We start from the raw sequence: 12696 nt of genomic DNA on the forward strand, positions 1-12696 counted from the left end.
ACACATTGGGGCAGAGTGACATATCTGGGAGACAGATGTGCATATCAGGGGTTAGAAAGCATATCTTGGGGGCAGAGTGGCATATCAGGGGTTATAAAGCATATCTGGGGCACAGAGTGGCATATCTGTGGCACAGAGTGACAGATCTGGGGGCAGAGGGGCATATCTATAAGTAAGGTGCATTATGAATTAAGGAGAGACCTTAAAATGGCTATTGGTTTTCTGTTTGTATATGACATATGCTGACAAACTGTGTAATAGATACCAAACATGTTAAAATACATGTATGCCTGTTCATTAGATACAATATTGTAATGTATCATTTAAAATAGAAGCTTAGAATGTTTCCATTACCATGATTACTATTAATACAATTAGAAACCTTATCTTGATCCCTACATGCAGCAGCCACATTTACCCATTTGCAACTTATGTACTGTACTGGAACATCTATAGGGTACTTAGGAAACTATGTTTACAAAATAAGTATACCTGTATCTTAAGTGACATTTCTCACAAACATGTTAACATCTATATATGTGTTAATCTCATCAAAATGCAGGATTATAATAATATTTTTTTATTTAACAGAGACATTTTGTTACTTGAAATTATAAATATCAATGGGTTTAGAATATTGTCCTTTTCTTTTCTAAATATTTTGAATATACCACAATATTTCAGTTCTCTGTTCTCTGTCAGTATATGGTGTAAATCTATTTATTATTCCCCTCTTAGACTGTTGTGCAATTTATTTTCTATGTGAATTATGTATAGTCAGAATTTTCTCATAGTCATTTTTGGATATCCTTTTCATGAATTTCTTTTCGGCAAATATGAGCTATTAATATATTATTTACTTTGCTTCGATGTTGGACATTTTTTTTCTCTTACCACAGAACTAATTTTTATAATTCATATGTAGTTGAGAATTATATCTTCTTTAAACACATCCTCCTTGCTAAATTGTACTTGTCCTTGGCCTTTACCAATCTCATTGCTAATATTTTCTATTATCTTATATTTTACATTTATGATTAACGTCATTAGTTCTACTGTGCATGTATAAGTGGTAATAAATTCAGATTATCCAGATCATTCAGACCAAAAGCTGGGTGTTTATATGCCCCCTTTGGTTTGATCCCTTCAAATTAATATTTTCTAAAGGTAACAACTTTCCACTTATCCTTAACTCTCTCTGTACTATATATTGTAATTTCTTATATTTGTATTATCTGGCATATGATCCATATGTTGCTCTCCAAACATGTATATCAATTATTCGATCATTTCTAATAACCACTATGATGTATATGTAGAACAAGGGTAGGTGCTATCATTAAAATAAGAAGGATAAATACCGTATTGGCTCCGTACCCGAATATAGGCCGCACCCTTAAAGTTTGGTGCTATTTCAAAGAAAAAATATTTTTAAGGAAAAAATACACATTAGTGGAATGGAAAAACAGTATTATTCCCAAAGACTATAGAGAAGAGATTGCTGCATTTTCGTGTGGAACTATGTGCAAATCCTGACATCTTGTGTCTAAATGATACAATTACATTCTCCCACTTACAGAATAAACTTATGATGGCCCTCTAGTGTACAATGCTGAAAATGAGCGGTACCTTTTATCCATGGCAGATAGATAAACTCAGGGCCAACCTTAGGGGTGTGCGACCTATGCGGCCGCACAGGGCGCCATGGCAGCAGGGGCGCCTGCCGGGACTTAAATTAAAACATGAGTTTTTTTTTTTAAACTTTATTTAACATCCTTCATGTGAAATAAAGTTTAAAAAACGATGCTTTAATTTAAGTCCCAGGCAGGGAGTTTTCCGCAACCGCTCGGCGCCCCTCACTCTCCGTGACTCCGTTGCGGTGCCGGCATTTCATGTTGAGCACCGGAATATGACATCATATTCCGGAGCTCAACATGAAATGCCGGCAGAGCGGGAAGACGGATGCCTCCCGCTCCCACCGCAGGACTCCGGCAACAAGGTAAGTGAGGATAATGAGAAGTAGGTAGAGGGAGTAGATAGTTAGAAGGGGCAGGGGGGGCATAGTGAGAAGGGGCATAGTGAGAAGGGGCGGGGGGATAGTGAGAAGGGGGGGATAGTGAGAAGGTGCAGAGGGGGGGATAGTGAGAAGGGGCAGAGAGGGGATAGTGAGAAGGGGCAGAGGGGGGTAGTGAAAAGGTGCAGAGGGGGGATAGTGAGAAGGGGCAGAGGGGGAAATGGTGAGAAGGGGCAGAGGGGGGTAGTGAGAAGGGGCAGAGGGGGAAATAGTGAGAAGGGGCAGAGGGGGGGAATAGTGAAAAGGGGCAGAGGGGGGGTAGTGAGAAGGGGCAGAGGGGGAGGTAGTGAGAAGGGGCAGAGGGGGTAGGAGGTAGTGAAAAGGAGGGTAGTGAGAAGGGGGTGCCAGAAGAGTAGTCCGCACAGGGTGCCAGAACACTTAAGGCCGGCTCTGGATAAACTGTCATTATCCATGCAGTCTTTTGCTATGTTTAATAAGAAAATCATCTTGATATAGGGAGAGGGAGGGATCTCACAAAACAAATATGCTTATTTCATAACCTTAATAAAGCTTAACTAAAAACAAAATAATAGAAAATATAAACCACCAAAGTAACAGTAGTGTAAATGGTATAAATTAATCAAGAAGAAAGTAATGTCACTAACCATGCTACAGATTTATTTAACTAAGTTGGTAATCAGACGATTTTTATTGTTCTCCTAGACATCAGAACCATGCCAGCATGTGTGGGCAGACTATGGCCCCTGTTGTAACATACACCACAGTCTGTAATTATATAAATACAGTAGGGAATTTAAACAGGTCCATTGGGCTTTTATTCATGTAAGGACGTTTAATTATTTTGCACTTTATTAAATACTGTGATTTTAATTGTGACCTATCTCCTGTATTTGATCCGTTGCAGGGGAGTGAAAGGAAGAAGAAGCCAAAGGGCCTGAAAGTGAACCAGCAAAGAGAGCAGTGGTCTGCTCTGAAGAGCATGGATAGTGTATATGCACCTTTATTCTCCCATGAGTTTCTTCTATTTTTTTTTTACATATATACACTTACTGGCCACTTTATTAGGTACACATTGTTACTACAGGGTTGGACCCCATTTTGCCTACAGAATTGCCTTCATTCTTCGTGGCATACTTTCTACAAGGTGCTGAAACATTCCTCAGAGATTTTGGTCCATATGGACATGACGGCATCGCGCAGTTGCTGCAGATTTGTCGGCTGCACACCCATGATGCAAATCTCCCGTTCCACCACATCCCAAATGTGCTCTATTGGATTGAGATCTGGTGACTGCAGAGGCCATTGGAGTACAGTGACCTCATCGTCATGTTCAAGGAACCCGTTTGAGATGATGTGAGCTTTGTGACATGGTGCAGTATCCTGCTGGAAGTAGCCATCAGAAGATTTATGTGATTTTAATGGATGTATTTGTTTATAACCATTGTTATGTTGTTGAGGATAGGTGTGTTTGTTTAAATGCCAAAAAAAAACCAAATAAAGTATATGCATGTATTATTATTATTAAAAACAATTGCTAATGACTAAATAAAAGGAAGTTGATAACATATAAAGGCTCATTCTAAAATGAATTAATGAATTAAAATTCTAATTAAAAATTTTTTTTTAGCAAAAAGTGAAGAAAAAGGTGGAGCGTTGGAAGTTATGATATAACACATCAGCTACCGCCAGGACCCTACCATTATTCTATAGGGCCTGGTTACAATTACTGCGCAGCGCGTTTACTGCCCTCCGTTCTTTTTCATACATATGAGGCAGAGACCGTCTGGGGTGACACGAATTCCCAAATATTTATTATTACAAGAAAAAGTCTCAACTCTCCATCTTTACTAAAAGACCGAGCTACTTGCACGTCCTTTTTAATGATCTCATGGCCGACTGCAGGCAGTCACTCTCAAAACGAGGCTTGCACCGCAAATAGTGCCTTAGCGACACACCGTGCCGACGCCGCTGAATCCCTCAGCCCTGGATACGGAGCGCCTAAGGCCGAGGCCTGTAGTTATCACCCGGTCTCCTGCTGCCACATGACGATGAAGTTAACACGGAAGCAGGTACTGTCCAGGGCCAAAGCATCGGAGCTGGACAGCGTTAGGAAGCTGAACTGCTGGTGAGTGCTTGTAAGGAGAAGAGTCTCCATTAATAAATACCAGTTAATCATACAAAAAATACATCAGCCGACATTAAATTAGCCTAAAATAATAAATCAGTAATGTTTTCCAATAAACATGTAATAAACATTGCATTGTACACAAATTTATATTTAGTTATTATTTAAGTATTATTATTCTTAGCATACATTGGTAATTTTGGAGGTCCTTTAAAGCAAAAACAGGCACACAGACATTTTCCAAATATTACACATTTTTATATTGTTTTATTTTTAAAATACCTTTACGCTTAAGTTATTCTCTTGTTAATGAATTAACATATAATCCGTTAGCAACATCGTTGTCACAGCAGCAGTACTGCCACTTAATATTACAAGTTTCCTGTGGCATGATGTGGCATTGCATAGAACTTCAATATAACATAACAAATGTTTCCATTTGTAGCGTTAGACTCACAATTTAGAACACACAATTTTATAATTTTGTGATAGAAATTATGCATATATGAGTGTATGTATATGTATGTATATATATATATATATATATATATATATATATATATATATATATATATATATAAGGTCATAGGCTATATGGATTTGGGGCACAAGTGAGACAGCGATTCGTAGTAGGTCAGTACCTAGAGCGTTTAATTTCTTTCTAGGGGATGGGATAAGGTATCAGAATGCAACCATAAATGTTGTGTTTCTTGAACAGAAAAAATGTGAAATTATTGTATTGTTTGTTTTTTGTTATAAAACTTTACTGAAATGTTAACGTGACTGATATGATTCTTTTTTCTTTACATTTAGGGGAAGTCGTCTAACAGATGTAAGTGTTTTTTTTTTTAATATTTAGTATATTGACACAGCTTGGCGTAGGATCACCATAAAGCAGCTCTATCGTAGAGTTGTTAGAACTTCCATCCGGTATGACAAAAAGCAAATGTTCCTGCTTCTTTTGGTATAGATCTCTGTGTTTACACCTACATAGTCCATATCACCTGGAAGCCTAATAATTAAGCCTAAATAATTGGATGCTTATGAGGGAGCAATCCAGGATCAGCTCATATGCTATTCACTATTTAGTGAGTAAACCCTTCTAGGGTAAGTGGTACATCAGCCTTTCCACATTAAGCATATAAATGTACTGCTAATAGCTATGCACAGAGGGAGAGTTGCAACTGCATTTTATTTATAGAGTACCAGGTATCTATAGAGTACTCTTTCTGAATGCTAATTTTGTAACATTATTGGTGGTTATAGAGGGAATCTATTTACCCTCAAAATATTTATAATGTATAGGTCTGTGATCTCTTCATTGAAGCACAGATACCTGCATTTCCAGCCAAAACTTCAGTTTTAAGAATGATATGCTGTGGAACAAGTTAAATCAAGGTTTAGTGTAATCATCAGCATTATTTTTAGACTTTTTTTTTGTCCTGCATTATACCTTTCCTTTAGGTAGGCATCAACATACACCACATTCAGGGACAAAAGTGTGGAGTGGATGAGACTACACACAGGTGTATACACGCTGATTAACCCACGCACATTTTATATTATATAAATTATTAGGAAGCCTTGGGAACCATGTTGATTTCAGATTAAATAATATACATATAGACATGATCAGTTTCAGAGAATGAACCCCTCTATTACCATATATGAGCAGTTTCAGACAAATAACTCGTCTATTATCAGACATCACACACACACACACACACAAACACAGTCACACAGTGGCTGCAGTTTACACCAAGCTTGTGTAAAGAAAGAAGAGGCTTCTGAACTCAGCCAATCAGGAGAGTTGAAACGTATTTCCTGATTGCCTGAATACTCAGAGCTCTCATTGTCTCAGATTCATGCTGCCCAGGACATAAAATCCCGTTGCGGGACAATGTCCCGGCCAATCAAACTACTCTTTCTATGTTGGCTTGTCTGGTGTCTGTAGATGAGTGTTTAATAATACTTCTACTACCCCTTAAATTTAAGTGGAAGGGTTTCCATCACCTTTTACCCACCATAACTTATGTAATGGTATTTCTTAGCTACCCCAAGCCTCAACTATTAAGCCAGTATCACAACCTCATGCTGACCCATGAAGGACAAAACAGCTGTTCATGAGTGGTGATCTGGCTATTGTACCTCTTCCTGAGTTTTGTCTAAAGGCTGTTTTGTACAGCGGGCAATTACTTTCAAGGGATCCATGTATAAAGTGGATTTAGAGGCAAAGGTGATAATTGTTAACCTTATTTGCATGTGCCTACCCAGAATCCCTTGTGGTTGTGAAAGCACCATGAGATTTCTGAGGGAAAAACAAGCCTTCTGGCTTGTCTGGTGTCTGTAGATGAGTGTTTAATAATACTTCTACTATGTTGTAGATGCTAATAGAGTTAAAACGTATTAATTATTAAAAACTATTAATGTGTATAATCCTACTTTTTTCTATCTTAGATTTCAATATGTCATGAACTTCCAAACATTGAAGTAATAACATTAAGGTACGTTATTCCTTTAATAGTTTAATGTTGGTCAACATAATTTACGTCAAATTTATGAAGTAGAAGAAAGCACTGATGGTAACCGGGATCTGTTACCAACAACCAAAATGTGAAACTGTATACACGCCTTAGCAAGAATTAGTTTGAAGCTCAACCATCATCTATAATGCATTGAAATGTGGTTCTGGAGAGCGGTATTAAAGTTATTGCTCATTCGGCCCTTCTAGTCTGCCCATTTTTCCTCATGTAAGACTCTGATCCTAAACAGTCCTTGATCTTGTTCAAGATTCAGCATAGCTTCATGCATGTTTAAATTCCCTTACTATATTATTAATTTATCTACCACAGCTGATGGAAGCCTTTTCCATTTACCTACCACCCTCTTATTAAAGTAAAACTTCCTCACATTATATCGAAACTGCTGACTGTAATTTTAGATTTTGACCTCATTTTAACATTCCTCCTCCTTTGAAGTATACTCCTGTACTTTTTAAAATAAATTTAAATGTTTATAATGCTCCCCCTCCCCCCAAAGCTATACATATTCAGTTCCCTTAGTCCTCCCTGATAATTTGTGTCTTGCAAACCATTCATCATTTTGGTAGCCCTCCTCTGAACTGTCTCCAAAATGTCAATATCCTTCTGAAGATGGGGTCTCTAGAACTTTACACAATACTCTAGGTGATGTCAAACCAGAATTCTGTAAAGTGGCCAAACCACCTCCATCCTCCTGCTACTATTGCGTCTTGCTATGCATCCAACACCCGGCTTGTTTTTTGCAACTCTTTATTGCACTCACTGACAGAACAGTGTCCGCAATGCTATATGGAGCCTTGAGATTTAATGTCCCACATGCATCATTTTACATTTATCAACATTAAACTGCAGCTGCTACACATTCAACCATTCTTCTAATTTACGTAAATTACTTGCCATATGGCTTCTATTCCACCAGGGATGTCTACCCTGTTTGCAGACCTTTGAATCATCTGCAAAAAGACATAATTTAGCATGAAGATCCCTGAGAGGTACCCCACTAGTAACAAGATATTCCTCTGAATATACAACCTTTGGTCTCATCACTCAACCATTGACTTATCCATTTAACTGTTTTAACATCCAAACCCGAACGCTACAATCTATTTCTTCTGTGACAGTGTCAAATGCCTTTCTAAAATCCAAATAGACTAAATCTACTGTTCCTTCCCGCTCTATTCTTTTAGTTACCCAGTCAAATAAACAAATTAGTTTGTCAAGATCTCCCTTCAGTAAACCCGTGCAGTTTCTGATTTTGCAAACCATGTATATCCAGATATTTAAGAACGTTTTCTTTTACGATGGATTCCATTAATTTTCTGACTGGTTAAGTACATCTTCCAACAGTTTTGGCAGGGCCCTCCGAAACGCTTTTAATAACTTTGGATGTATCCCATTTGGTCCAGATAGTCCATATTATTTGGTTGCCCTGGTGATAACATAATTTTTCATTAAGCCTACAAAAATAAATGTAAAGTTAAACAAGTTGAAATAAAATGTGTTTTTTTTTTCTGTTAAATTTTTGTCCCAGTACAAATAGCATATCCACCTTGGAGCCACTAACAAATTGTCTGAATCTGACTGAGCTCTACCTAAGGAAGAACAATATTTCCAACTTGCAGGAGCTTTATTATCTGAAGCAGCTACCTAGGCTGAAGATATTGTGGTTGTCTGAAAATCCATGCTGTGGTCCAAATCCTCACAAATACAGGATGACTGTGGTTCGAAACCTCCCTAATCTTCATAAACTTGACAATCAAGGTACTGTTTCCTGTTCTCCTGCATTATTTTCTGAAAGTTTGCTAGAATAGCATTAGTATTGCGTAGTTCGCAATTAGAACTACAATAAAGTTATGTAAATACCAGCATAGCTTAAGTGAAATGTGACAAATTGTGAGGATTAGCCCAGTACAAACAACTTGCCTGATGGAGAGAGGTCGCTGAGTTCACATTTGTGGAGAATCTCAAAGTTCATAGCATGACTTAAATGCACAACATGTATTCTTATTAGTACCAAGTGTTTCTATTTGGAATATAAGATAAATGATATATTTGTTTCTTCTAAATTGACTTGTATTCCAGAAAGTCCAATATATGTCATAAGAATAGAACATATCTTCCTATAAAACAAATAAAGTTAGGATAATGTAAATAATTTGAAGTTCAGTTACTTTTTCTTGGTAATTTCAGAAAGAAAATACCATGCAGTGGTATTTGGCTCATTTTGAAAGAAATCTAAAAATGTAATTTGAGATTTTCTGTATGACTCTTTGCTTTAAATGTGTTAAAGGGCAACCATAACAATCCATATTACACAATAACAAAAACAGAGAAAAATTACCTATTTCATTATGTCCTGCCAGCCTACTGTTACTTTTTTAGCTGTCACAATATAAGGTATTCTTTACAGTAGAATCCTAATATTGTATTTAACCCCTTAATGACCAAAGTTTGTTTAACATCAAGAAAAAACAAACAACCCAACAAACCTTTGCATTGGTGGTATCACTGTACTCAGTAGATGTTGCTGAACACATATTGGGATGCTGCTTGGCTGTGATTTTATACTAGGACCTGTAAATTCATGCCTAAAGTACAATGTGTGCAAAACCACAAAGTTTGATAAAGGCTTAAAGTAGAATTAGTGCATGGAAAGATGTTTAAAATGCTAGCATATGAAATACACTGGGGTGCCTAGTTTTGAAAATTATATGGTTTGATCGGGGTAAATTGAATTAGCCAACTTCAAAGATGTCCCCAATAGGACATGGGAGCAGAATGACCAGATTTGGAAAAAGTGGTTTTAAAAATGATATGCTACTTGTACTAATTACCTCATAACTTGCAAAAAAAACATAAAAACATTGGATATTTCTAAATTCAGGACAAATATTAGAATCAATTTAGCAGGGATATTAAAACAGCCTCATTCCGGAAGGGTTCTTAAATACAAAACAGCTTGGTCCTTAAGGGTTTAAATAAATATGTATATATGTATCAGGAATGTTAAAATCATGAGGATCTAAATGCATTTGTGGGGTAAATGTAAGTTGAATTTTCCTGGAGTATATATAATGTGTGTGTGTGTATATATATATATATGTGTGTGTTCTCAATTTACAGCAGTTACAGAAGAAGAGCTCACTCAGGCCTTAAAAGAAGGTGAAGACATCACAGCTCCTCCAGCTGATAGTTCTTGTACAGACAATGATCAATCGGAACCAAGCACAGATCAGAATTGCACTGAGGTCACTGCTGATACAGACGCCGACTTGTTAAACTTTAGCATGGAAGAAACAAAGTAAGAAAACCACTAACAATATAATAATAAAACATGGGATACCTAATTGTATTTTAAACACATTTTCAAATGTTCTACGTTGTAATATAATGTTGTAACATGAAGATGCCAGTTTCAGCAATGTTAGTAAGGAAGTCACTAAAGAGAAAAGGGAGTAATAGTTTAGTGCTGTAGAACCACACTCTCGTTACTTATTTCATCTTAGCTTATTTAACCCCTTAACAACAAGTGATTTTTACTTTAATTCACCTGCTTGCATTGTGTTTCTGTTTCATGTATGCTCTTGGTAGGGCATGAGGTGTATGTTGCCATCCATATGCCTTTCTATACATAGTTCTATATTGGCATTTAGAGATATCTGTAGATATAATCCTCCATTTCCTTTGTGATAAGTCAAATACAAAAAAGCATAGTTAAATATGTGGGATCACCTAAAGGCAAAGTTTACAGGAGATTTGTGGTTCCAGCTCCTTCATTTCACTGTACATTATGAAGAGCAAACACAGTGAGCTCCTTCTGCTGGAAGCAGACCTTTGATTACCTTTACCTTTGAGTAAATTGTGCCTGACATACAAATATTTTTAAAACCTGCTAAGTCATGCTAAAGCATTTGTAAACAGGTTAAAGTATTGGCAATATAAGGTAACTAAATAAAGTGGGTTAAAATTATATTAATATAGATTTTGATAAAGCTGTTACTTTAAATATAAAAATGTATTTTTTTTTCTTTTTCTAAGCAAAATTCGGGAACAGCTTGGAATGAAACCTCTCCCTAGAGACAAATTTTCTTCATTTTCATCACCAGCAAATGCAGACGGAAGCAGAAAGAAAAGGGTACTTATTATAAATTTAGATTTTTTAATTTGGTCACTGTGTGTGTTTTAGGCCTCCTAGTTGCTTACGTTTTGATTCACAGCAGTACATATGTTCTTCGTGGCCTACCAGTAACCTGTAGCTTGTTCATTTTATGCTTCTGGACCTTATAGAATAATGTTCAAGGGTAGCGACGATGCTAAAATATTTTATTGGCTTGTGGGCTGGTTGCATGTTTATCTCATGAAAGCTTGTTCATGCAGAGGTTTTGGAATAATGTGCAAGAATGGGTTTATTTTATGGCGTGTGAGTGAGCAAACTTCTCAATCTTTATGATATAGCTTAAGAAAGTATGAGTGTTCAATGGTTTGTGTACTTGGTTGAGGCTTTTCTGTGTCATAGATTATGTCTGCCCATGAGCTGGTAAAATTATGCTATGTCGTGACAGCTGGTGAATTTTTTTTATTTATTTTGTTAGCATCTTTTTGTATTCTCTACTCATGTATTTTTCTACTGATATTTACACTTTATATACATTATATTTGGTTCTTTATAAATCATTTCACTTTTTTGTCCTAACAGAATAACATTCTTAATGCAGTTCTACTATTGTTGAAAGACCTGGACACAGAAGGATTGGAAATTGTACATCAAACTGCAGGAAACAGACTTCACCAATTAAAAAAGAAAGAGTTCCAACAGGAGACATAAATGTTGATAGATCAATGTTTTGTCTGAAATCCAGACAGTCATCAAACATGCATACTCTTTTATGCTTGATCTGGGGTTGTGTTCCAGTAACTCACGAGAAAAAACATATCTACATCCAGATTTTAACACAAGTTGTGCCAGCTTGTTTTGGTTGTTAAAGATGACAATGATATTGAGACCATTTGCATTAGGTTCAGGGTTGACCATTTTCCTAATACATAACCAAAAAAATAACTTTTATAAAAAAATACTGATTGTAGGATTTTCTTGGTTGGAAAAGAGAATTTTGCAGAAATAGTTAATATACTTCCGAGTGATATTAGTGCCAATAGCTCTGTAAATGCTCCTTAGGCATTAAATACAAAGTCTACGCAGAATAAACCCAATTGTTTAAGATGTGATAAAATTTAAATGTGGCAATCTCCCTGGCTTTTTATACCCAAGTACTTATCAAGAATATAGAAAAATAAAATGTTTAATAACCAGGTGGAAAAAACTGATAATTACTAAATCTATGTGAACAAATTCACAGAACAGTAGTTATTTGTTCATGTGGGAAGTAGTAATTTAAAGTAGTCAATGAAATGTGTAGCAAACCTGTTATTCATCAACAACCTGCTTTTTACTTCACAAGCTGGAAAAACTATATAGAACTGATTTATTCTTTAATATTTATGAAAAATATCTAATATGTGCATATGTCTGAAAAAAATATATTTCACCTTGCAAAGTCTCAAAATAAACAGCTCCTGTGCTTATTCATATAACAATTTTGCTTCCATAGCCAAATACATATCTTATCTCTAGATGGCAGCCTGTGGTCTGCTTTAGATTACCAATATTAAGAAACATTCTGAAGTATTTAGCCTGTATCACTCTGCAGTGTTAATGCTGATACACGAAAACATCTAAATTGAGGTAGTTCTTTTTCTTTTACACGTGTTTTTTTTTGCGTAGTTATCTTGATTTTTTTAGGGTCCTCTGGTAATGTTACAGCCTTTTTTCATTATTCTTTTATTTATAAAGCACCAACATTTTACATAGCACTTCTACATTACTTACATTACTTGCAAGGGGGTGTAGAAAACATAGCGTATGGTGAAAAAGGGAAATATGTGTTGAGTAAGGAAGAGTAAGCCGTGTTGTTAATAAAGATTGAGCATTCTGGTAC

General features: G+C 36.2%; 1 protein-coding gene across 1 annotated transcript; it reads left to right on the forward strand.

Moving 5' to 3' along the window:
- Positions 1–3931: 3931 nt before the first annotated feature.
- CFAP410 (cilia and flagella associated protein 410) lies at positions 3932–12331 on the forward strand. The gene is made up of 7 exons (XM_053471561.1): positions 3932–4160; positions 4974–4992; positions 6618–6664; positions 8232–8461; positions 9824–10001; positions 10739–10835; positions 11397–12331. The coding sequence occupies exons 1-7, from the start codon at positions 4078–4080 to the stop codon at positions 11523–11525; spliced, it is 783 nt and encodes a 260-aa protein (XP_053327536.1). The 5' UTR covers positions 3932–4077; the 3' UTR covers positions 11526–12331.
- The last annotated feature ends 365 nt before the right edge of the window (positions 12332–12696 follow it).

The sequence above is a fragment of the Spea bombifrons genome, chromosome 7 (assembly GCF_027358695.1).
Source record: "Spea bombifrons isolate aSpeBom1 chromosome 7, aSpeBom1.2.pri, whole genome shotgun sequence".
NCBI lineage: Eukaryota > Metazoa > Chordata > Amphibia > Anura > Pelobatidae > Spea > Spea bombifrons.